Raw genomic sequence first — 21,849 nt, 5'->3', positions numbered from 1 at the left:
TAATCCGTAGTGTGTTTTTCCTCTCGTGTGTTTTATTTTATTTTTTACTTTTTTTGTTTTTATTTTTATTTTATTTTATTCTATTGTATTTTGTTAATAGTGTTAAATTTCTAATTTTGTAAATAATTGTATATTTTTAAGATCTTTTTTATTTTATTTTGTATTATCTCTTTTATTTTTATTTTTTTCCTTGCACTTTATTTTTTAAACTGCGCTGTTGTAAAAGTGTGTTTCCCCTCTGGGGATGAATAAAGCTTTTCTATTATATTATATTCTATTGAAAAGTGTAAAAGATGAAGTAGGTATAAACAGGATCATATCAAATACCATTTTAAGTGTTCTAAAAGATGGAGTTACATTTCCAATCTCTTCAGATAGGCTGTTATAAGTCTTAATGCTCTGGCAAAGAAGGCCCTGTTGTGTAAATGTGTCAACTTTGAATCAACCTGCAAGCATATGGAAGAGGAACTGTCTTTCACAACCAGTACCAGCTGGAGAAAAACATTCTTGCCATAATAAGCCAGTTGCAGTAACAATCCCAATACAATTAGACACGCATTTCAGGATTCCTATCTTTTTTATTACACAAAACACAACCTTTTGCATTAATAGAATCACAGAAAAACCAATTTATTGAGCAAAACTTCTCTTACATTTGAAAAAATCTTTATTGACTTAATCATATTTCAGTTAACTATGAGATCAGAATCAGAATCCTTTATTTGTCCCGCGAGGAGAAATTCGGTTCAACAACAGCCAGAGCAATATACCAAGAAAATAAAACACCCAGTAATAAAAAATAATAAAAAGAAAAAGAAAGAAAATCTAAATAGAATAGAAAATAAATCTGCACTATATTAGGGGCCACAGGGTGGGCCAACCCGGCACTGGGCCCTCTGTGTAGAACCTTCACTATACGCAAGGGTGCCCCTTAGCTTTGTTGTATCACCTCTAGAGTTTCCACTAAAATTCCTGTTTTTAGAAAATCCAAATCTCACTTTTGGACATTTGTTGATTAGCAGCCCAGCGCATTCACTAAGACATAGTTGTTAAAAACTGATATTTTCATCTATATTTTCAGATTATAACTAAACTAATTCAATGTTTTATATTACATTTATTATTATGATAACGTCAGGACCAGTGGTCCCCAAACTATGGCTCCACAATTGGCCCCAGATTTAACTTTTACAATTGTTTTTTGTCCTTTATACAGTGTGTGACAAAAATAAAGGACCCCCCATTTTTTAAGGGGTAATTTATTTTTTAGCTAAATAAAAATCCGGAAATTATGTTTTTTGTTGTTATATTTTATAACTCCGACCGTCTAGAGGCGGGGGCAGGAGCGGGGCGGGGCCACAGAGAGCGGGGAGGGCCGCGGAGGGAAATGGGTGGGAAGTGTTGTTGCTCCGGGACATGAATGAACCATGCTCGGTAACGGAGGCTTAGCACTCCCGGTTTGCTTGTTTCTCGTGCTGCACATCCCGTTCTTGACGCACAGCATCAGCTGGTCCGCTAAGGTAAATATCTGGCGGAGCAGCCGCACTTGTTTGTTCGCAGAAGTTTAATGGATCCTAGCTACTATCACTGCTTTATCACTGTCATGCTCTGAGACTTACGGTTTTTTTTTTCGTCAAACATAAACGGACACTCTGAAGTTACCACTTTAAAATAGTTATTGCACTTTCTCAAGTGTGTTCAAGCACGGATGAAGACAGTTTGCATGGAAGTAAGCTAGCCAACTCTCGCAGGGTCCGCACGGAGGTCCTCCAGGAAAACCAGCTACTGGGAACATGGCAGCTACACATTAACATGGTTATCGGTCTGTGGGATAACTGTCTGATAGACTTCAGGTTCCCCTCCAACTAGACATTAAATATATAAATATTTCCTTCATTATTTTACATTTAAACATGTCAAAGAACAACGTCGTATATCCTAGTAGTCTTTTAAATAACAAATCAAACTTACCTTTAGACTGTTCTTAGACCTATTCATTCCTTTGCCCCAGATGTGCATTTTATGTTTTATTTAATTTTAGAATGTTTTTCAAATAATATTTTGGGATACATTGGGTGCCACCACTATTATCCAACTGAGGGTCATATTACTTTAAAATGTTCACTGCAAAAAATAGGATATAAAGACTAGAGAAAAAAGGCTCAAAGACTATTATATTTATAATTTTAAACCTATATATATTGATCATAGACGTTTCACTATGCATCATCCAGACTATAATACCTCTAACCTCACTGCTGTGACCTTGACAGTGTATCTGAAACTCTTACAAAATGTTTGTATACATTCTTGTGAAATAAATGTGAGTAAAATATTAAAGAAAATTAAAAAAAATAGCATGAACTGTATATCCATCCTTAATTTCTTCCACTTTATCCTTAGTCAGTTGATTTTTATTATTGTCTTTTGAACCATAATCATATTGTTTAAATAATAATAAAAAACATAATTGTAATAAATTAAGTTTATTAAATTACTCTCAATTGTTCTGAGCTAGACTTTTTTTTTATGCATGTCAGCAACAATCCACCTCGAAAAGGAATGGAAGGAATATAAAAGTGTTAAGAAAGGCGTCATATTTATGATGTTTGATGATGAGAGAATAAGGTTACTTTTTTGTGTAAAATTTAATTCTTAAGCCGAAATTGTGCCGCCCTGAGCATTCCAACAGGCCTTTATCAAACATTTAGAGATCATAAATATGAATGTCTCTTCAAGACTTGACAGTATTGTCAAGTAAATATAAAACATATTGTTTTGCTCCAAGACTAAAAATGTTAGCTCTATGCATGTCGAGTTTGACACCCTTGTCTTAGGGCCTGCATAACGTTCTGCAAATTTTAGCAGCGTAGCGTATCAAATTTAGGAGTAATTATATCTGAATATGTAAAATTAGCTGGAGGCAAATCTTCTAGTGCTTGTGCAGTCTTGTTTAGGCCCGACACAACCTTTGAGCCTTCAATGCATTTGTATTGATAAAAGACTGCAGAACAGCAACATCGCTTCAATTACTATCTGTGTTGAAAGTGACTTTATTAAACTTTAAATGCTTACTGTTCTAGGACGGTATAGTGCTTGTGTGTTAAATCAATGTGGTGTTCATGTATAAGTATTTCTGTGTTAATGGAATGTGTTTGCCAGGACAGAAGTGAAGTGAGGGTGGAGAGACTTAACATCCATCTACAACCACAAAACCATGGAGGCTCTATTATCAAGGGGACACAGGTCAAGGTACAAAAAAGTTCAGTGTTTTCTGCTAAATGATTTCTTGTCTTAAGTCTGTCAGCATTATTGATTAAAAAAAATAACATGAACTGTATATCCATCCTTAATTTCTTCCACTTTATCCTTAGTCAGTTGAATTTATTATTATCTTTTGAACCATACAGTAATCATTATTGTGTGTTTCTTCTTTTAGTAAAAAAAATGTAGAGATGCTCCGATCCTGGTATCGGTATTGGTCCTATTCAGCCTCTAAAAGTTGGACCGGATATCCGTGAAAAAGTCTGATCTTCCGTGCCGATCTAGGCAATTTAACTCGCCCTGACGTCAAGTGCCGGCGCCTGTCAAAGAGCAGCTTTTTACAACAGTCAGAGCAGTGAGGAAGTGTGTGGATATCTCGCAGGGGGGAGTCACACCACAATATTCAACACCACTAACTTAATTGTTTATCTAAAGAAGCATCAAGCCAAATAATAAGAGCAGTTTGGTTTGCTATGTTGTGCTGATAATGTATATAGGATTTGATAAATGTCTTTACAAGCAAACGTGTAATTAAATATGTAAAATGGATGGGATAGAAACTACCTTGTGTCCAACTATGTTTTTTAGACAAATCCACTCATTCTCATTGTTGCTGTTGGACTCTGCTTGCGCTGACAAAAATGCTAACAAGCAAAGGACTCCAGCTGCTCTAAGAATTGTTAGCATTTTACTCTAAGTAAACACACAAAGTGATGGGTGTACAGAAAGTAAAAGTAACAATCTTGGTATGACAGCTTTCTAAGTTCTTCTTAATTCCAACTGTTAGCATTTCCTTCTCGTTTTTAAAAGATTTGCTACAAAGCAGCATTGTTTTTGATAATGCAATATTATACATTAGACACTCCTGATGGTGTTTTGATTTTTAATAAAACATAATTTAACTATATAGGCAACATTGAGTAGGATTTTCAAAGAAAACTAATTTCAGAACAAGCACACAGGCCACTGTCATGGCCACTTTGTGTCTGTGAGCACGATATTTGTGGCCCTCGTTTTAGATCTGGGGTCAGCAACCTTGTGCCTTGAGAGTACCCTTAACCCTGTTCTATTAATACATCAGCAGGATCAACTGGATCAGCATATAATGAATGATTTCATCTTCCTATCTGATTATTTAATTGTAAATAATCTTTGATGTATTTCATTGAGCATTAGTTATATTTATGAAAGCAGTCTTGTATTAAAAAAGGAGTATTAAACTTGTATAACCTTAGTACTCAGTGCCAGGGTAAGGCTTGCTGTATCAAAATGGTTGCTGACCCCTGTTCTAGATCATTCTGATAGCATTTTATTGCAGTAGGAGACTCAATATAACAAAGCCTTCCTAAATTCTTTGTACACAACGTGCAATGACCCACTATGTTTACTTCAACTTGAAACAGGCCTAAAAGACTCTCACCCTCCCCCATCTGGACATGTCCGTCCACCTTCCTGCTCCTCATCCCCGCTTATATTACCTGAAAGAAGAAAAACAATACCGTTAGACAAAGAGTGTAAAATATGTGCTGAAGGAGCTGTCAGAACGGGTTTCAAAACATTGTTTTATATGCCTGCAAAATGAGGATATTGTCTATGTTACATCAATCACTGCACATATTCTCACTGACAATGAAATTTGGGTCAAGAGGACTGTGCTCTGTATGCTGATCTAACCTGAAGAGTACTGTTAAAGTAGCTAGGGAAGTGTTTAGAAGGAAGTTAGTTAAGGATGGTGTGATCTAAACTTTGATGACTTCAAAAAGCACCTCTCTCCATGGGAATGCCTTAAGAAATAAAGGGCTTTATAATGGCATTTACTTTAGAGGCAATATATGGTGGCCGACAAAAATAACACCTGCATAATACATTTAATTTAAAAAAGTCAAAGTTTGTGAATTAAGCAGTGTATTTGACTTGAAGTATTTATAAAGATAAAAATAAATGCAAAATACTCATCCCTACCTCGCAGCATCTCTCCAGCATCATCAGGAGAAACAAGTATTATTTGTGTTCAACCAGAACAGGAAATTTGCAGAACAGTTATTATCAGAACAGAACTTGATTTTCTTAAAAGTGTAATCAAGGTTACGTTCTACCTTTCTTAACAAAGATGTATGTGTAAGCGGTACACGCATGAACTCATAGAAAGCCTCATACTATACAGTGGATTTGATGTACTACTTTTATAAGCAAGAGAAAATCAAATCTGTTATTCAAGCAACAATTTACAACTACTATTGATGTCACTACAACTATTTTTTTTTTTGTTGTTGTTCTTTTCTTGACTTCAGGAAGAGGTATTTCAGTGGTGGGGGGAGTGGTCTAGCTGGTCATCCTGTTCAAGGAGCTGTGGAGGAGGGGTGAGGAGCCAGGAGAGACACTGTCTTATGCAGAGGTAATGTATATGTAACTGAGTGCCATTCTGTGCCAATATATAGACTCTCCATGCTCGCTTGATAAATCTGTCAGAAGCCAATTTATTTTCTTGGTAGATTTGGTAACAAATCAAGTCCGGCGTTTCCTCACCGAGAGGACTCAGCTAATGTGTTTATGTGAAGACATTCTGTCACCTCTGACCCCCCCCGTCAGATGTGCGGAAACGTCTGTCACCCGTTATTAATGTCATTCTGCTCCCACCACTGTTCCTGGCTCTCCCTTTCTCCCCCTTTTGTTTCTGCAGTCTTTCACTCTCTCCTCAGTCCCTTTCATCTCTTTTCTGTTGGTAATTTGACCACATTTCCCATCGTGACCCTTCAAACCCTGCTCTTGTCTCATCGCAAATGTTCATTCCACTTTCTTGTCGCTCTGTCTTCACAGTATAGCGATTAGATTTGACACTTTCACACACTGAACTTCTGCTTACCTCCTCCGGCCTTTGCAAGTGCAGGCTTAGGAGCGGCACAGAGGCGGTGAGGAGAAATCTTTCAAGCAACTAACAGCGAAACAGCAGAAACTTGTTCTTCACCTTTAATGTAAAATATAGTTGGTTCTGACTGAAGGAAATGGAAAATCACAAACTAATTCACAGAAGTTCCTATAATTATAAGTATTACTTGTTATCATTTCTTTTTACTTTTGTTTCATTGTACTTCAATTCATTTAAAATCAGACCCATTACTAAGTATATAAAGTATATATATAATAATAATAAAATAAATGATAATGAAAAATGGGATTGATTGATTTATTACTTGTCCTTTTTGCTCTACAGAAAATAGTCCCCCCAAACACACACTGTTAGAAACTAAATATAAATACATTTAAAAATGTTCTTAGCTTGAAGTATATATTTAGACTGGTTATTGTACATACATTTAAGTTTATCAGAGTAAACGGTGCAAAGAAGGTTATACGATTTAATAAAAAGAAGAGGTACAAGACTTTGACTTAAAAAAAAACTGAAAATAAACAGGAAACAGAATATAAAAGGTTCACATCATTACATGTGACCAGGGTTGCAGACAGAGCGTTATAAGCAAAGGTTGATTTGACATTTTACCACTTTCTATAACCTTTTTGTCAAGATATTGTAGAGTTGAAATTGGAACAGAAACAAATACTTTGTTCTATTATGACTGATGCAGTCTGTTCACTAATACATAACAGGCTGTTTCATAAATTATAAATCATCATAAATGTCAGAGTAGGGATAATTTACTATTCATTAATATATTGTTAAAATGTGCTCGCCTTTGTTATATAATTGTCAATTTTCACAGGAGTCATGTTAATGTATAAATGCAAAAACAAACGTTTACTGTCTTTTATACCACTACCAAGAAGTTTGTTTGTTTGTAAATGATCGTGGTTAAAAGTGACTAACATCCTTGTTGTTGGTAAATATGAGAAATACTCATAATGGGCAAAACTGAGAAACGCATGCCATTGTTTTGTGAGTCCAATTTCACAAAGCTTTTGTGGATCTTTGTACCGAATGTTTAATTGAAATTGTATTTTTATAGGTATAAAACCACTACATTACTACTATAAATATGTTTTGGTTTGATTTAAAGACAGTAAGATCACTTTAAAATATATGGGTCAATTTGAAGAGCATGTTTCTTATTCTTTCTGCCAGGTTCCCTACAACTCAGAATGTAAACAACTCATATTGTGTTGGATCTCCTAAACAGTATCAACTCTGCCCAAACCAGGTATAACTTCACATCATCTCTTTTTTTCAATGAAAGCTCAATCAATTGTGGTTTTGTGTTTCAATCAGCCTTGTCCCAGCTCAAGTCTTAGCTTTAAACAGCACCAGTGTTCACAGTTCAACTCCAAAGCCTTTGGAAGAAAATATTATGAATGGATACCTTTGTACCCAGGTATACTTGCACCTGCCTCTGCAGATGAAATATGCTCATAGTGTCAGTTTGAATCTGTTTTTAATTGACTTCATTCCTCAACAGCTGACTACATCACTATTTCCAACAAACCATGTGACCTGCAGTGTACGACCATAAGTGGGGAGCGGCAGTTGTTAGTTCCCGCTCATGACGGTACCTTTTGTCGTGACACAAAATATCACGGCATCTGCATAGAGGGCGTGTGCCAGGTGAGCTCAGCTGAATATTCTTAAACATTTATAACATAAGACTGAAAAGAAAAGGTGCGATCAGAGGATTCTGGTCGGTTGTTTCTATTCTGTTCTCGATGTAAAACACAAATTCAAATCAAATTTACTTTTATCTAATAATTTTAAATACATAAATGCTATTTTTATTTCTAAAATTACCAGTAATATGGCTTGATTAAATGTATAACCAGCATACCAGAACAGACATTGTCAAGTTTAATACATATAACTTTTGATCATTTCCTTTCTTTAACAGCCAGATCACTTACCTTAACTTAACTTAAGCCTCTTAATATGCGTTTCCCATTATGTTTTCTATCATCACTCCAACAATTAAAGACTTGGGGGGGGGGGGGGGGGGGGGGGAAAGTGCAATGTAATTTGCCTTGATTTTTGTAAAAAGAAATTCTGAGAAAAATGTCATTTGCATGGTCATTTGGAATGTGGTGTAGAATAGCATCATCATTGTTCAAACCACAGATTTGAAAGTGATTGATTCATATTTTAATGAAGAGTGTAACTGTGTTGTTTGGCGCAGCCAGTAGGGTGTGACGGGGCGCTCTACAGCACTAAGAGCGTGGACAGATGTGGATTTTGTGGAGGAAATGGGACTTCATGCCAGAGAATCTCCGGGTCATACAGGAAGGCACTCACACAGTTAGGTAACACACACACACAGACGTACATCTAGACATGTGGACTAATATTCGACTTCAGACATGCACGTCGTGCACAAAATCAATATTTGCCTCTTCTTGACTTGAAGTCCTGCTGGCTGTTTAATTGTTCTCTTTACTACCAGGTTATTTGTTCATCATCAACATCCCGGCCGGAGCCACAGACATTCAGGTGATTGAGAGACATAAGACCGAGAACATCCTGGGTGAGAATCTTCTTTTGTCAGGTCATTTAATCATGCATGCTGTGAACATGATTAACTTAACTAAACACTCCATCAATTACAGTGTTGACCACTAAGAATGCCAATTTTAAATCACTCTCATTAAGCCTTATCCGATGAAGAAGGAAACTTCATCTTCAATGGAAACACAGTGTTTGACCATCCTCAGAACTTCAGAGTGGCAGGAACAATTGTTAAGTACCGCCGTCCTGGCAACATTTTTGCTGATGGGCTGGAATACATCATTGCACAAGGACCCACTCGGCAGGGACTAAATGTCATGGTAGAGTAATGACACATCAGTTGGCCGGATTATAACACATTAGTTATTGACAGCATCTTTTTGTGTGCAGTACTACAACATTAATGGAAAGCTCCCACACATCACCTATGAGTACACCATTCCTCTCCAGCCTCGTCCCGTCACAGCCATGGTAGACATCACTCCGGGCCCCTCGCTCACCTCACTGAACCACACTTTTGGCAATTTTAACAAGAGTGGAGGGCTGACAGCTGTCCATCAAAACGACAAAAATCAATCAGAGGTCCAGAAGAACGAAGAGCAAGTGGTGTGGGAGGTTCAGACATCAAGTCCCCTCTCTCCTGCTGCCATGTTGGTCTACGGACCAGTCGATATCACCGACAATGATGTGGAGGAACGTGGAGCTCAAGCGCCACCTAGCTACAGTGAGTCTTACAAACGTATATGTCATGTACTTTTGTTGTAATCTAACATATAAACTAAATGTGATCTTTCTGATGATTTTTTTTAAAGTTACATTCTTGGATATAACAGGTTTGACTTTTTTCACTTATTTAAAGATGGCTGGTCCCCCTTTCATGACAGACCGGTCCCATACTTCCACATTATATATGATAACATGAAGTCCAAAGTAAAGTCCAGCTGCTTTATTTAAACAAAAGTACGATGACCTAGAACGTGTCAAACTCAAAACCCCATGAGCCATTATAACTGGCCAAAAAGAACTTAAAAAAAATGTATCATGTTGAATGTTTGTGAAAATATTTCTTATAATATTTCAACCACTGTGTTTACAATTTTGGCCCCATGACTGATTTTAAGTTTAACACCCCTACCCGTGCCCAAAGCCAAAATGTGATTTTAACAATCCAAAAACGTAATAAATAAATTTTTGTAAAAAAGGAGGTTGCTCTGTATGTTTAACTATTTCTGAAGAAAATATGACATGTGTTTTTTGGTTTAAGTTCCAAAGGAAAGTTCCTCCAACTTGATCGACGACCCTTCAACTGTTGATGATAACACATTTGGTCATTCTTTTCCTGGTAGGTAAAACATATTAATGTTTTAAAAAAAATTGTAATTTGTGTTGAGTTTACTTAATTTCGAATTTTTATTAGAACAAAAAAAATGTTGGTAAACCTCTCTGTTTAATTGAGTTGATGAGTCATTTTTAAGCTTCTGAACACATTAACACCTCAAAAATATAAAGGGTGACTCTTCGACAGTAGTTCTTTGAAGGCCATATTTGATTATATATGTGACCACAGCAAGTCGGCCTCTTCAACCCTCACCAGGCATGTGAAACCTTTACCACATCCACCAACTTCAATGTCTCCCTTATTCTCTTTTCTCCACTACCTTAATATCTTGCATTCATCATCCAATATTTGACTACCTACAGTAGTCATTCTATTGTTTTTTCCCCCTAATATCCCTAGATGGCAATGCCAGTATTTTATTTGTATTTTTAAATAATTTAACCACTCCACCACCACCAGTCCAGTGTGTGTGGAACCCGAAAGCTGGATAACAGTCCAGTAGAGATGCCTTGACAGAGAATATAGACACCTGCACCAAATATAATATAAAAATTAATAGATTTATCATATCATTATTAAATAAACACCTTTTATATTAAACAACCTTACAACCTTAATTTCTTTAAGTAATATAACAAGGGATATAATAAGGGAGGCGCCCAGGGATCAATAACGTTTTACCTTACCTTATCCTCAAGAGATGCCCAGATCACCTTATTTGACTCCTTTCCACAAATTTATTAAATCTCATTTAAAATTAATTACCAATTTATATAATTGTCATCCTGTATCTGTTTTCATCAAATATGACCGATTTGATTGGCAGAATGTATGTTTATTTATCTTTTAAGATGAATAAAGTTTCTGTTGCCCACAGGTAGTCAGAGTGTTCATTCTGTTGTGCTGCCAGAAGAGGCGCCATTTCTTCTTCTGGAGGATTTGCACTACAATCAGACCCACTCCTTCATTGAGTCTAACATGCATTCAATTCAACACACACTCGAGCAAAGCGCTTTTTCACATGCTCAAAACATGGACTCACAGCTGAAGCCACGAGCGGGAAAAGTCTCGATAAAAGAAACACAAGACAACGTCACAGATTCACAAACGCCCAAGTTGGTGCATCTGCAGCAGTCTGCTGCCGTCCACGCTGCCACCACTGAGAGGTACAAGTCTTGTTCGTCCGCATCTCTGACACAGGTATTTGATTTTTGTCTGCATCTCTCTAGCAATGACTTTGATGCAGGTCAGGTCGCAGACATCAGTCTGGCAGACATGTACCGCTGGAAGGTGTCTGCTTACGCTCCCTGCAGCTCAACCTGTACGACAGGTACATGATCATTTGTTGGGCTTTGGTTTTGATTCTTAAGATGAGACACCAGATTTATATGTTTTAGGTAATTCACTGCATGTCTATTTTATATCTTTATCCAATGCAATAGCTATGAGGTTTGACCCCACACTTTCAAACTCTTCATGTAAAAAAGTATTTCAACATTTTAAACACAAATTATTCAATAGGAATAATGTCACTTTAAAGGATTCTAATGAAGGTGACCTATTGTTTTTATATATTTGTTGTTTGTCACAATTTTGAAGTTGATGCTTTGATTGTGTCTACTTTGAACGTAATGATTCTGCTGAAATAATGTGTCCTTGGATCTACAGGTATTACCACCAGCTACGCTCTGTGTATACGCTATGATGGGACAGAAGTGGATGACAGTTACTGCGACTCTCTGACCAGACCTGAGCCCACACATGAGTTCTGCACTGGAAAAGAATGTCCTCCAAGGTATTCCTTTTTATTAGGAAATATCCTGCTTTAACATCGACTCACTTATTAAGACATATTTTAAATAAAAAAATTGCCTGCATATAATCATCCTGTACTCTCTCGGTGGTCACATGTTTACTACTCACTAGGTAATACAATCTGAATCAGAATCTCTTTATTGTCAAATTATACAGCTCACAATACAAAATATGCCATTTTAATAAAAATGAATAGTCAAATCAATAATTTAAAAAATAATAAATTAAAAATAGAAACTAGTTAGAACCAGTGTTTACAATATATCAATATTAATATATGATCGGTACCATTAATTCATAGTACAGTGGGATTTATATACGTATATATATATACCGTATATATTTGACATTATGATTGGGGAAGTCATTGCATGCTATTTTCAGTCACTGTGGAGGAAGGTGATGAATTTACCAGCCTTTGGTAGAAACTCTTTTTAAGGTGTCGTTACTTCCTAATAGAAACAAAGAACACGTGTTTATTTAATTGTTGATTCATCTTTTGCTTTTTTTTGTTGGATTGTGTTAGGTGGGAGACCAGCGGGTGGAGTGAGTGCTCTCGAACCTGTGGGGAGGGTTTTCAATACCGAACTGTGCGATGCTGGAAGATGTTGTCTCCGGGCCTCGACTCTTCAGTGTATGACTCGCTGTGTTTGTCACATGAACTTCACAAGCCTGCCAATAGGAAAGTTTGCTTTGGCCAGAGCTGTGGACCCCAGTGGGAGGTGTCAGAGTGGTCAGAGGTAATGTAGAGGTTAAATTATATCTTGGGTGATCTAGAGTGAATGTGTGGAAATCAAATCAAGCCATCTTTCTATATTTTTCCTGTGTGATGAAATTCTCATGTTTAAAAACTGCTCACAAAGGATGAGCTTTGCATGGATGTAAGTCACAGGGTTGTGAGTCGACAGACCTTAAAGGTTAAAATGGAACTGTCCTGTTGTGACCAGCTGTGAGAGGTCATAACATTTTGGCACCATCTGGGAGTTCACTTATAACTCCTGAACTCTTCTCGTCTACAACGGTAGTTTAAAATGTTTGTATGTTATTGTCAGAGTTTGTCCAAAGTAAACTCCATGTTTGTCGTGAGGTTCTCCATTTATATCTTCAACACCTGTCAAGTGATCACTACATGTAGGCGACCATGTTCAGATAGTGGTAGGCTACTGGACAGACCTTGCCATCCCATTTGGTAGAGAAATTCAAAAGTGCCATGAGCAAAGAAACAAAGCATTTTTTGTTACATGTATGTTACATGTATTTGTGACATTATGATAGTTGAGATACACTTCTTCATTTTAACAATTGTAGATGTTACTATTAATATATTGAATATAAATTGTATATGTTCAATTCTGACAATCCTTTGTGTTTGTACCTGTATGTTTGTGTATTTTAGTGTTCTGCTCCCTGTGGTTCTCGAGGAGTTCGATCTCGGGAAGTCCGATGCTCAATGGAGATGAAACTGTGCAACAAGTCATCCCAGCCAATTGAGAATCAGGAATGTGAAGGCCCGCCGTGTGATCGGAGATGGACTGTGGCAGATTGGGGACCTGTGAGTTGCTCATTTATATAAAGTTCAACAACAAGACTTTTAAATGTGTTCACATTATTAAACATGTTATAAAACCTTGTGTTTGTCAGTGCTCAGGTGTTTGTGGAGAGGGAAGAATGGTGCGAGGAGTCACCTGTCGATCATCTACTGGGGTTCTAATGTCAGAGGATCATTGCCCTTCTTCCCTACGACCTCTAGCCATCTACCCTTGTGGAGACCGAGACTGCGCTGCTCACTGGGTGGAACAGGAGTGGCAACAGGTATCTTCTACTCTTTGTTTATTTTTAATGGTTTATTGTTCCATAGATTGATCAGGATTTTATCTTTCAAGTGCAATGCAACATGCGGTCGTGGTGTAAGGAACCGTCAAGTGGTTTGTGCCGGCTTAGAGGATGGCGTGTTCAAAGAGTTTCCAGAGAACAAATGTGGTCACGGCAAAAAACCAGAGACCAGCTCGTCCTGCTTCCAGAGACCCTGTTCCAAGTGGTTCACCACTTCCTGGTCTCAGGTATCTGCACTACATATTGATTTTTTTTTTGTTGTTGTTGTTGTTGTTCCAGGGGAGAAACTACAATGTATATTGAAACACTATTCATTCATTACCATAATTTCCAGACTATAGAGCGCACCTTTACATTAAGTATAAAAAGACAATTTTTACATCTATATGCCACAAAGGTCTACCTTGTAATCTGAGCTTTTTTACAACTTTTAAAAAATTTTAAAAAAATAATGATTTCTGTTTTTTTCACTGGAATAACACAAAATAACAAAAGACCTAAGTCCAAGTATAAAGAACATAGATCAAAAGTAAATAACTCAAAGAAAAGGATACAAAGATTAACATAGAATAATATCATACCTTCACTCCACTCCTGCCCCCAAACTCTGAGTCTATTAGTGTTGCATCTGGGAAGGAGCATTCATGCTCCCTGTGCTTCTCTGCTCACTGATGACAGTGTTCAGAGGATAGCTGTCATCATCCATGATGGACCGTAGTTTCTTCAGTGATCTCCTCTCAGCAACTGTCACCAGTGAGTCCAGCTTCATTCCAACCACAGAGCCAGCCCTTCTGATCAACCTGTCCAACCTGTTGACACTCCTCTTGGACACATTCCCACCCCAACACGCCACAGCATAGAACAGGACACAGGCCACCACAGACTGGTAGAACGTGCAGAGGAGTTTCCTGCAGATGTTAAACGGAACCTCCTCAGAAAGTACAGTCTACTCTGAACTTTCTACACAGTCCTGAAATTGCTGTAATTAATGATGTAAATAAATGGTAAAAAATGAAGGAAGCTCATACACAACAATACCATGTAACTGAATATATATAATATATTATAATGTGTTTATTTGTCAACCCACCCTCTTCAGTGCAGTAAGACCTGTGGGAGTGGTGTCCAGGTCCGGGAAGTGAAATGTTATCAAGGGGAGGAGCTGGTAACTAGGGGACACAGCTGTGACTCTGCCGTCAAGCCCGACTCAAAACAGAGCTGTGATATCCAGAGCTGCCCTACAGAATCAACAGGTAAACAAGCACTGACGTTGTTTTTCAGTGAGATAAACACATAAGGGAAAATGTATGCTCCAGGTGTGTTTTTCAGCAGGTACCTATAGATAGATCAAAATGATTGTTGTAGCATTTTCACTAATGCAGACTTATTGGTCAAAGAACCCAAAAAATAGGGGTGTGTGTATTATATAGATTATTGAACAAACCTCTACAATAATACAAATCGACCAATTACATCTTATGTTCTTACACAAATGTTGTTTTTCAAGAATGTTAAGACCAGATTGATGTTGCAAATGATTTCTTTCTTCAGTACAGTGTTTGAAGCCTTCCTTAAAAATGAGGCTGTTAAATTTATCTTCTCCAATACTGTACATTGAAATATTTCAGTGCTGAGTTTCACAATATTGTTTGTTAATATTAGTTATTCCAAATTAATTTACTTGTTTCCTGGCACTTTAATTTTCTACCGCATCTTACCAGCGATCCATGATCTTGATTTAATTCTTAATCCCTTAATAAGATGTAAATGATAGAATATTTCCCTTTTACTTAAACAGTGTTGCTTTGACATTTATAACGTATACAATTAAGTGTGTTTCTTCCATGTATGTTGATTCAGAACCAGTGCCCGCGGCGTCCGTGTCAGGAGACAATTCCTGTCATGATAAAGCAACGGCCAACTGTGCGTTGGTGCTGAAGGTGAAGCTGTGCTCTCATTGGTACTATAGAAAGGCCTGCTGTCTGTCCTGCAATGCTCCCCGATCCTGAAAGCCCAAAGTGTCTGTACCATCCAATAATTGATGCCAAAGGTCCCTCCACACACACACAGACACACATACACACAAAAAAACACACACAATGGTGCTACAGAACCAGTGCCTATGCTGCTAGCAATATAAGACCCAGAGACATCAACCGTATTACTGTTAGCCTCTCACTGATGTCGAGGGTCAGCTTGTGGTCACTGTCTACCTGTTTTTACTCTTTGTTGTTACTTGATTTAATCTTGAATGTAACTCTTTTTTTTAATAAATTGAATAACTTTGCTGAACAAAGGCATTCATCATCATTCATTGATAAATATGTGGTGTGTGTGTTGTATATGTTGTGTACTTCAGACTTGTAAGAACTTCTATTTTAATTCAGTTGTTTCTTGAGCTAAGTGTTTATGATAAGACCTTAATTATACGGTCATTATATTTTAGCCAACTGCAGGTGAGTCCAAATGTTTTTGAAAAGGGGGAAAAAGTGTAAACGGTGACATCGCACTAAGAATGATCTCAATCAGTTCAATATATAAAGAACCAAAAAATGTTGTGAGTATTAAAGAATTTGTATCATTACTTTTCATTTGACTAATAATATAATAAACGTGTTTGGAATTTCAAAAGGTGTATTTTAACAATTCAAACATGCAATCTGCTCAAGGGCTACCGATGGCACACAAGCCAGACTTTGGATATGCGAAACTCCTCACCATGATGGATTTTTCACCGGGTTCAAGGGCATCAAGAAAGCCATTAGTTTACGGCAAAAGCATGAGCTGCTGCTAGATTTTTTTTTTTAAATAAACATAGACCCTAATAATCAAATGCCTCAGGAACCATTGTTTGGGGGACCACTGGTACATACTGGTATATGTAGTAGAGATGGGTTGATGAAGGATGACGAAGTTCATGAAGCAGTGTCAGCTATGGCTCTCTTGGTTTGAAAATTAGAGTTTTCATTCAAGTACAGGTAGTAGGTGAAGGGTGGAAACATTTCTCCGATACCTGAGGAAGGGAGTGTTTTTTTGTCACTATAGGACAATTTCTGGTTGGCGTTCTAATCACATTCTCACATTGTTTACTTCACTTGTAAAGTAACTAAATAGCTTGAATATACTTAAGCTGCGTGAGAAGTCTCTGCACCTCAAACAAGCTTAAGCTGCAGATAGTGTTTCCTTTCAAACATGCAAGCTTATTTAACCGAAACTGAAGCGGCTCTGTCCCTCTCTTTGATTGGCTGTTGAGGAGAAGCTTCTTAGGACCAGACAATTTTCATGGTAACGTGACTCCCTGTGGTGCAGTCAACACACGCACACAACTATGTACCAATTACACCCACTTAAAAGAAAAAAGGGTGGAGCATGACCCCCTGATTTGTTTGGAGGGTTTTCAATCAAGTATATCTGGATAAAAGTGTCAGTGGTCTAGTGTCTTGACTGGAAACAACTTAACGACCATGGTGAGTACCTGAACCTTTTATTCTCTTCTGGCACAAGAAAATTGTACTTTTCCTTAATAAAATCAAGTCAAATTATTAAGTTTTATATTGTTTTGTATAGTTTCCTATATGTTCTCTATTGTTGAATCTAAGTACTTGATTTGTCTAACATTAGACACAATCAAAAGTGCATGTGAATATTTCTCTTTTTCGAAGTGTTTATTTTCTAACAAGCATTGTTGGCAGACGTGCTCATAAATTAAGTGGCACATTTTTTTCCCAGAACTCCGTTATTGTTAAATCACAGAAAGCTTTGCCTCCACAAGAAAAGCTGCTGGAACTTATTTAGATCTATACTTGTTTTAATAGTACATTCTAACATGTTCTTTATGCATGTATTGTATTATACTTTAAACATGTGTTTATCTGCTGGCTTAGACAATACATTAGAAGAGAAACATTTTTAATACTGATGATTTAATTTCAACTTAAACGCACGAACCGTTTCTTTCAGAAGTTATATCGAGTCATTGCGCCCCTAGTGGCGGTGGTGTGCGTCTGTCTTCTGGAAGAGAGCGCCTGCTTCTCAAACGGTCAAGTGGCGCCCTCCTGTGGAACCATGAAGCCAGGACACCCACCCTTCACAGCCTCCGAGAGCAGCGCTCCATTTGTATTGTCGACGTCAAGCGACACCTACAGGGCAAGTGGAGTTATCACAGGTTAGGCTCGACGTTTGGTTCTAATGCTTGCAACGGTTATTATATTTGAAGAATGTAGTCAAGTACTAATTTTAAATCTTAAATTAATTAAAAAAAGAAACACTGCATAAATGTTTCATTCATTCGTTTTTTTCTCCAAGGAGCTTAATTGTAGGCTTTTCTCATGTTTTGATTCCACCTCCCTATGAGCAGGTTTGAGTGAGGTTACAATGATATTGTTCTGCTCCCTTTTACATTCCAAACTGTGTTGTACGTACGTGACTTCTTCCTTACTAGTGACACTGGAGGTGTTGAACAGCTCGAATAACTTCCAAGGATTTCTGCTGCAAGCCCGGAGCTGGGAGGGCAGCGGTAAATAAAATGTATTATTATTGTGTATTCCTAGTATCTTCTTTGGAATAACGAAATTAATCTGGGCCATTATAAAATATAACACTTGTCGAGTGTATTTTGTTTAAAATATTTCTTTATCATCAGCTCCAAACTATCAAAAATGTTCAGAAATAATTTTAGTGTTTAATTGTTCTGTAACAAAATCTTGTCTGTTTTATTTTGTTCCCCAATATACTGTATATTAAAAGATTTTTGTCAGATTGTCCTAAATTTGTTATTACTTCATATTTATACATTTAAAACTAGTTTCAAAGGCATTTGATGTGATGAAATTTGCCTTTCTATTTTATTTAAACATTTTTTTAAGTTAAACTGTTCAAAGATGAATAACTTTGTGAAGAAACCTTTAATTATATCAATATTCTGTCGACCAAAAAAATTCATTTTAATTACACTTTTTCTCTGTTAATTTTAGGTGAGACTATTTTAAGAATTAGGATCACATGAATTACCCCTTATTTATTATATTTTAGTCAAAGTTATCTTAGCCTTTTTCTTAGACATAACTTATGAAATAAATCTCATGTATTTATTCACACTAACCCCAGGTAAATGTGGACAGATTTCTCTATTTATTTGGTTTTATTTTTGTGTGATCTCAGTTTTGCAGTGGCCTGTTGGCAGATTCATCAACGTTGACCACAGCAACTTCAACACTTTGAACTGTAACAACAAGGAGGTAAGTTTTTTTTTAACTTTTTATTTATCAGACTTGTAGTTAAGTACAGACATCACAGGTAAACACAAAAAGAAATAATAATAAAAGTCAGTATCTACAGGGGAAAAAAAGACAATACAAAACTAAAACTTGGAATACAACAATTCCTATAAGTCCAAATTACTTTGTACATATATATATAAATATATATATTCCATATTTTCCTATGAGTCCCAGCATTCATCCTAAAGAAAGGAGGTCAGTTCTTCCATTTTGTGAATCTCCTTAATCTTTTTTTGAAAACTTTGAATGGTCAGATATGTCTGAGGGTCTCGTGAGAATTTACAACAGAGGATATTTTCAAGTGTGTTTATGACATTGACCCAGAATATTTGCATCTTAGTACAATTCCAAGATGTGTTCCCTAAAAGTTTACCCTTCAGATTTGGTGTAATTAAAAATTTGATTAAAACCCTCCAACCAAATTTGCTCCATCTTTTCGAGTTGGTAAATCGATGCTGTGTTCAACTGCCTCTCTTCTTCAGATATCGGCATTTTTAACTCATTTTCCCATTTTGACTTGACATAAAGTGTATTTTGGTGCCATTGCTTTTTTGCAAGCTGCTATATAATTGAGAAACAATTGAATAATATTGTTTCCACCTGGAAGACAGACCTTGCTTTATTTCCGTGTTGAAGAAATGTCTGACTTGAAGGTACGAAAAGAAATCTTCATTTTCCAATTTGAATTAAAGTGTTGGTGAAATTTTAAGATGCTTCTTCTACTGTAGTGGATGCATATTTTGCCTGATTGCCTTCTTCACATTATCAGCCCTGACAGCAAATATACATGAGTTGAACCTTTTTTCCAGTGACTTCATTCATCATTTTTTATGAGAAAATATAGTTGGATTAATGTTTTTGTTACAGAACTCCACTGTTAGTCAAGCATCAGGGGTGAAGAAGAAGAAGATACAGTTGACTTGGGAAGCACCAAACAGCAGAAGTCCCGGAGAAATCTTTTTCTGGTGTGTGTCAGTGTGTGTCTCTGTGTGCTTTTATGTCTGTGTGTGTGCGTCATTCCTCACTGATGTGGTAACTCTGACAGTGCTACAGTGGTGCAAGACTACACAACCTTCTGGCTCAATGTGAGCAGCAAAACTCTGACACAGGCCAGTAGTGGAAATTCAAGAATGGAAGTAAGTCCACTAACGCAGAAGAAAGTAGTCGGTGAAGCTGTAGAGTCACTAACTCATCATTTTCTCTTTGGTTTCAGACACTATGTTCTTCACCTTTGCTTCTCATCACCATGTTGCTGACTCGATTAGATTAAGCCTTTTATTTGACTTAATAAAATAAGTCACGTTATCATACATAAATAAGTAAAAATCGGTTGTTAATAAATGGGGAATTTAGTTTGAAACGCATTATTGAAGGTCTGATTAATCATTACTCTTTTGTGAGTTAAAATTTGTAATACATTATTTTTCTCAGTTTTAGTAAATACGAGGATGTTGAATAAAAAATACTTCTGAGCAAATTCCAAAAAAACGTTTTCTAACTGAAGAGGGTCTCCCAGTGGTTGACATTCAGGCGCCTTCATGTAAGTATGTAAGTAAGTAAGTAAGTAAGTTTTATTTGTATAGCGCTTTTCCAGACCAGGGTCACAAAGCGCTTAAACAATCAAAACAATACTCAATAAAGTATATATTTTAAAGGTCAAGATAAAACTGATAATACAACAGGAGTTCCAGAAAATCAAGGAAAAGCCTGAACAAATAAAAACGTCTTAAGATGTTTCTTGAAGGAGTCAGTAGATCCATCAAGCGCAAAGAGAGAGGAAGATCATTCCAAAGCTTAGGAGCAACAGTGGTCTTAGCTTCAACACTCCTGGTCTAGTGGTCGAGCATTAGGCTTTCGTGCGAGAAAAGAGTGTTCAAATTTCCGATATAAGAAAAACCAGCTCCTCTCGGACCCTAGAGACAGATCTCACCCAGAGAGAAGATCTCTGGAGAGATCTGTCTCACCAGAAGAAGAAGAGTGTCTCATGAACTAAAATATTTTAACAATATACTGACACCTGCTGATGATCTCTTAGTAATGCATGTGATTTTTATCCTTCAAAATGCGACTAAAGCCTCACTCCTAAGTATTTAAAATGCTGTTTGTGGCTCCACCTAGTGTCAAAATATTTGAACTGAAATCATGTAAATTATCTTTTTCACTGTTTTCAGCACATTTGTTTTGTTAGTTCTTGATGTGAGCGTTAATGATTTTATTTTAGTTTTTGAATATTTGTATATTTTGTTTGCTGAAAAAAATTCTTCCGCAGATAATTGTTTTTGTAAACAGTTAAATATTGTTCTTTCAGTTAATTATTTTTGATGGTGTTAAATGTTTTTGGTGCATAAATATGTTTCAATTGAAATGTACTTTTATTTTCCATTCTAGTATTATTATCTTTTCAACAAAGAATTTATATACTGCTAAAATTTAAAACAGCCAATCCATATATTCTTGGTGTTAAATTGGTTTCTGCCTTTGATGGTGTCAGTGGCAAATATTGTCGATGAAATGCAGCTTCTTAACTCCCTGCAGCAACACTACGTCAGAATATTTATCCCTGACCTTTTTTACATCGAAACTAAAACAATGTTGAAGTGTATCATTAACGAAATCCACTAATTCAAGACACGGTGCTCGTGTTTTCGAGGCTGCAGGCTCTGGTCCTGTAGTGGGAGGCTGCAGCAGGAGCTCCAACATGAAGCCAAGATAATCGCCTGCAGCCCTGAGGCCTGTGTGCCCCAAATATCTGTAGCAGAGCTGTTCGCTGAGCTTGAGGGGGCGTTTGGAAACTCATTTGTGTCCCCCATGTGGGAAAGTAGGTTTTGAGCACAACTCGTTCTTCACACCACGCCCATCGCTTGGTTGCTATTTTGCTC

General features: G+C 36.8%; 1 protein-coding gene across 2 annotated transcripts; it reads left to right on the top strand.

Moving 5' to 3' along the window:
* Positions 1-1,396: 1,396 nt before the first annotated feature.
* LOC148063196 (ADAMTS-like protein 2) lies at positions 1,397-15,914 on the top strand. Of its 2 annotated transcripts, XM_087810717.1 has the most exons (20): positions 1,397-1,520; positions 3,163-3,252; positions 5,556-5,659; positions 7,343-7,418; positions 7,487-7,589; positions 7,674-7,819; positions 8,379-8,502; positions 8,643-8,723; positions 8,849-9,024; positions 9,095-9,428; positions 9,969-10,046; positions 10,921-11,209; positions 11,273-11,373; positions 11,712-11,838; positions 12,385-12,598; positions 13,255-13,410; positions 13,500-13,670; positions 13,742-13,918; positions 14,791-14,944; positions 15,552-15,914. In XM_087810717.1, the coding sequence occupies exons 1-20, from the start codon at positions 1,428-1,430 to the stop codon at positions 15,698-15,700; spliced, it is 2,943 nt and encodes a 980-aa protein (XP_087666843.1). In that variant the 5' UTR covers positions 1,397-1,427; the 3' UTR covers positions 15,701-15,914. The 2 variants fall into 2 exon arrangements, with proteins under 2 accessions (XP_087666843.1, XP_087666841.1); XM_087810715.1 differs by lacking the exon at positions 1,397-1,520 and having other exon boundaries at positions 3,140-3,252; positions 9,969-10,050; positions 10,925-11,209.
* The last annotated feature ends 5,935 nt before the right edge of the window (positions 15,915-21,849 follow it).

The sequence above is a fragment of the Callionymus lyra genome, chromosome 16 (assembly GCF_982586985.1).
Source record: "Callionymus lyra chromosome 16, fCalLyr1.hap1.1, whole genome shotgun sequence".
NCBI lineage: Eukaryota > Metazoa > Chordata > Actinopteri > Syngnathiformes > Callionymidae > Callionymus > Callionymus lyra.
Note: the sequence above shows the minus strand (reverse complement) of the source record. Positions and strands in the feature narration are given on the sequence as shown.

Excerpts from the sequence above, each read along its gene's own strand:
- LOC148063196 (XM_087810717.1), top strand. The coding sequence starts at position 1,428 with ATGCTCGGTAACGGAGGCTTAGCACTCCCGGTTTGCTTGTTTCTCGTG. Across the intron at positions 1,521-3,162 it reads GCATCAGCTGGTCCGCTAAG|GACAGAAGTGAAGTGAGGGT; the intron begins GTAAATATCTGG and ends TGTGTTTGCCAG. Across the intron at positions 10,047-10,920 it reads ATTTGGTCATTCTTTTCCTG|GTAGTCAGAGTGTTCATTCT; the intron begins GTAGGTAAAACA and ends TGTTGCCCACAG.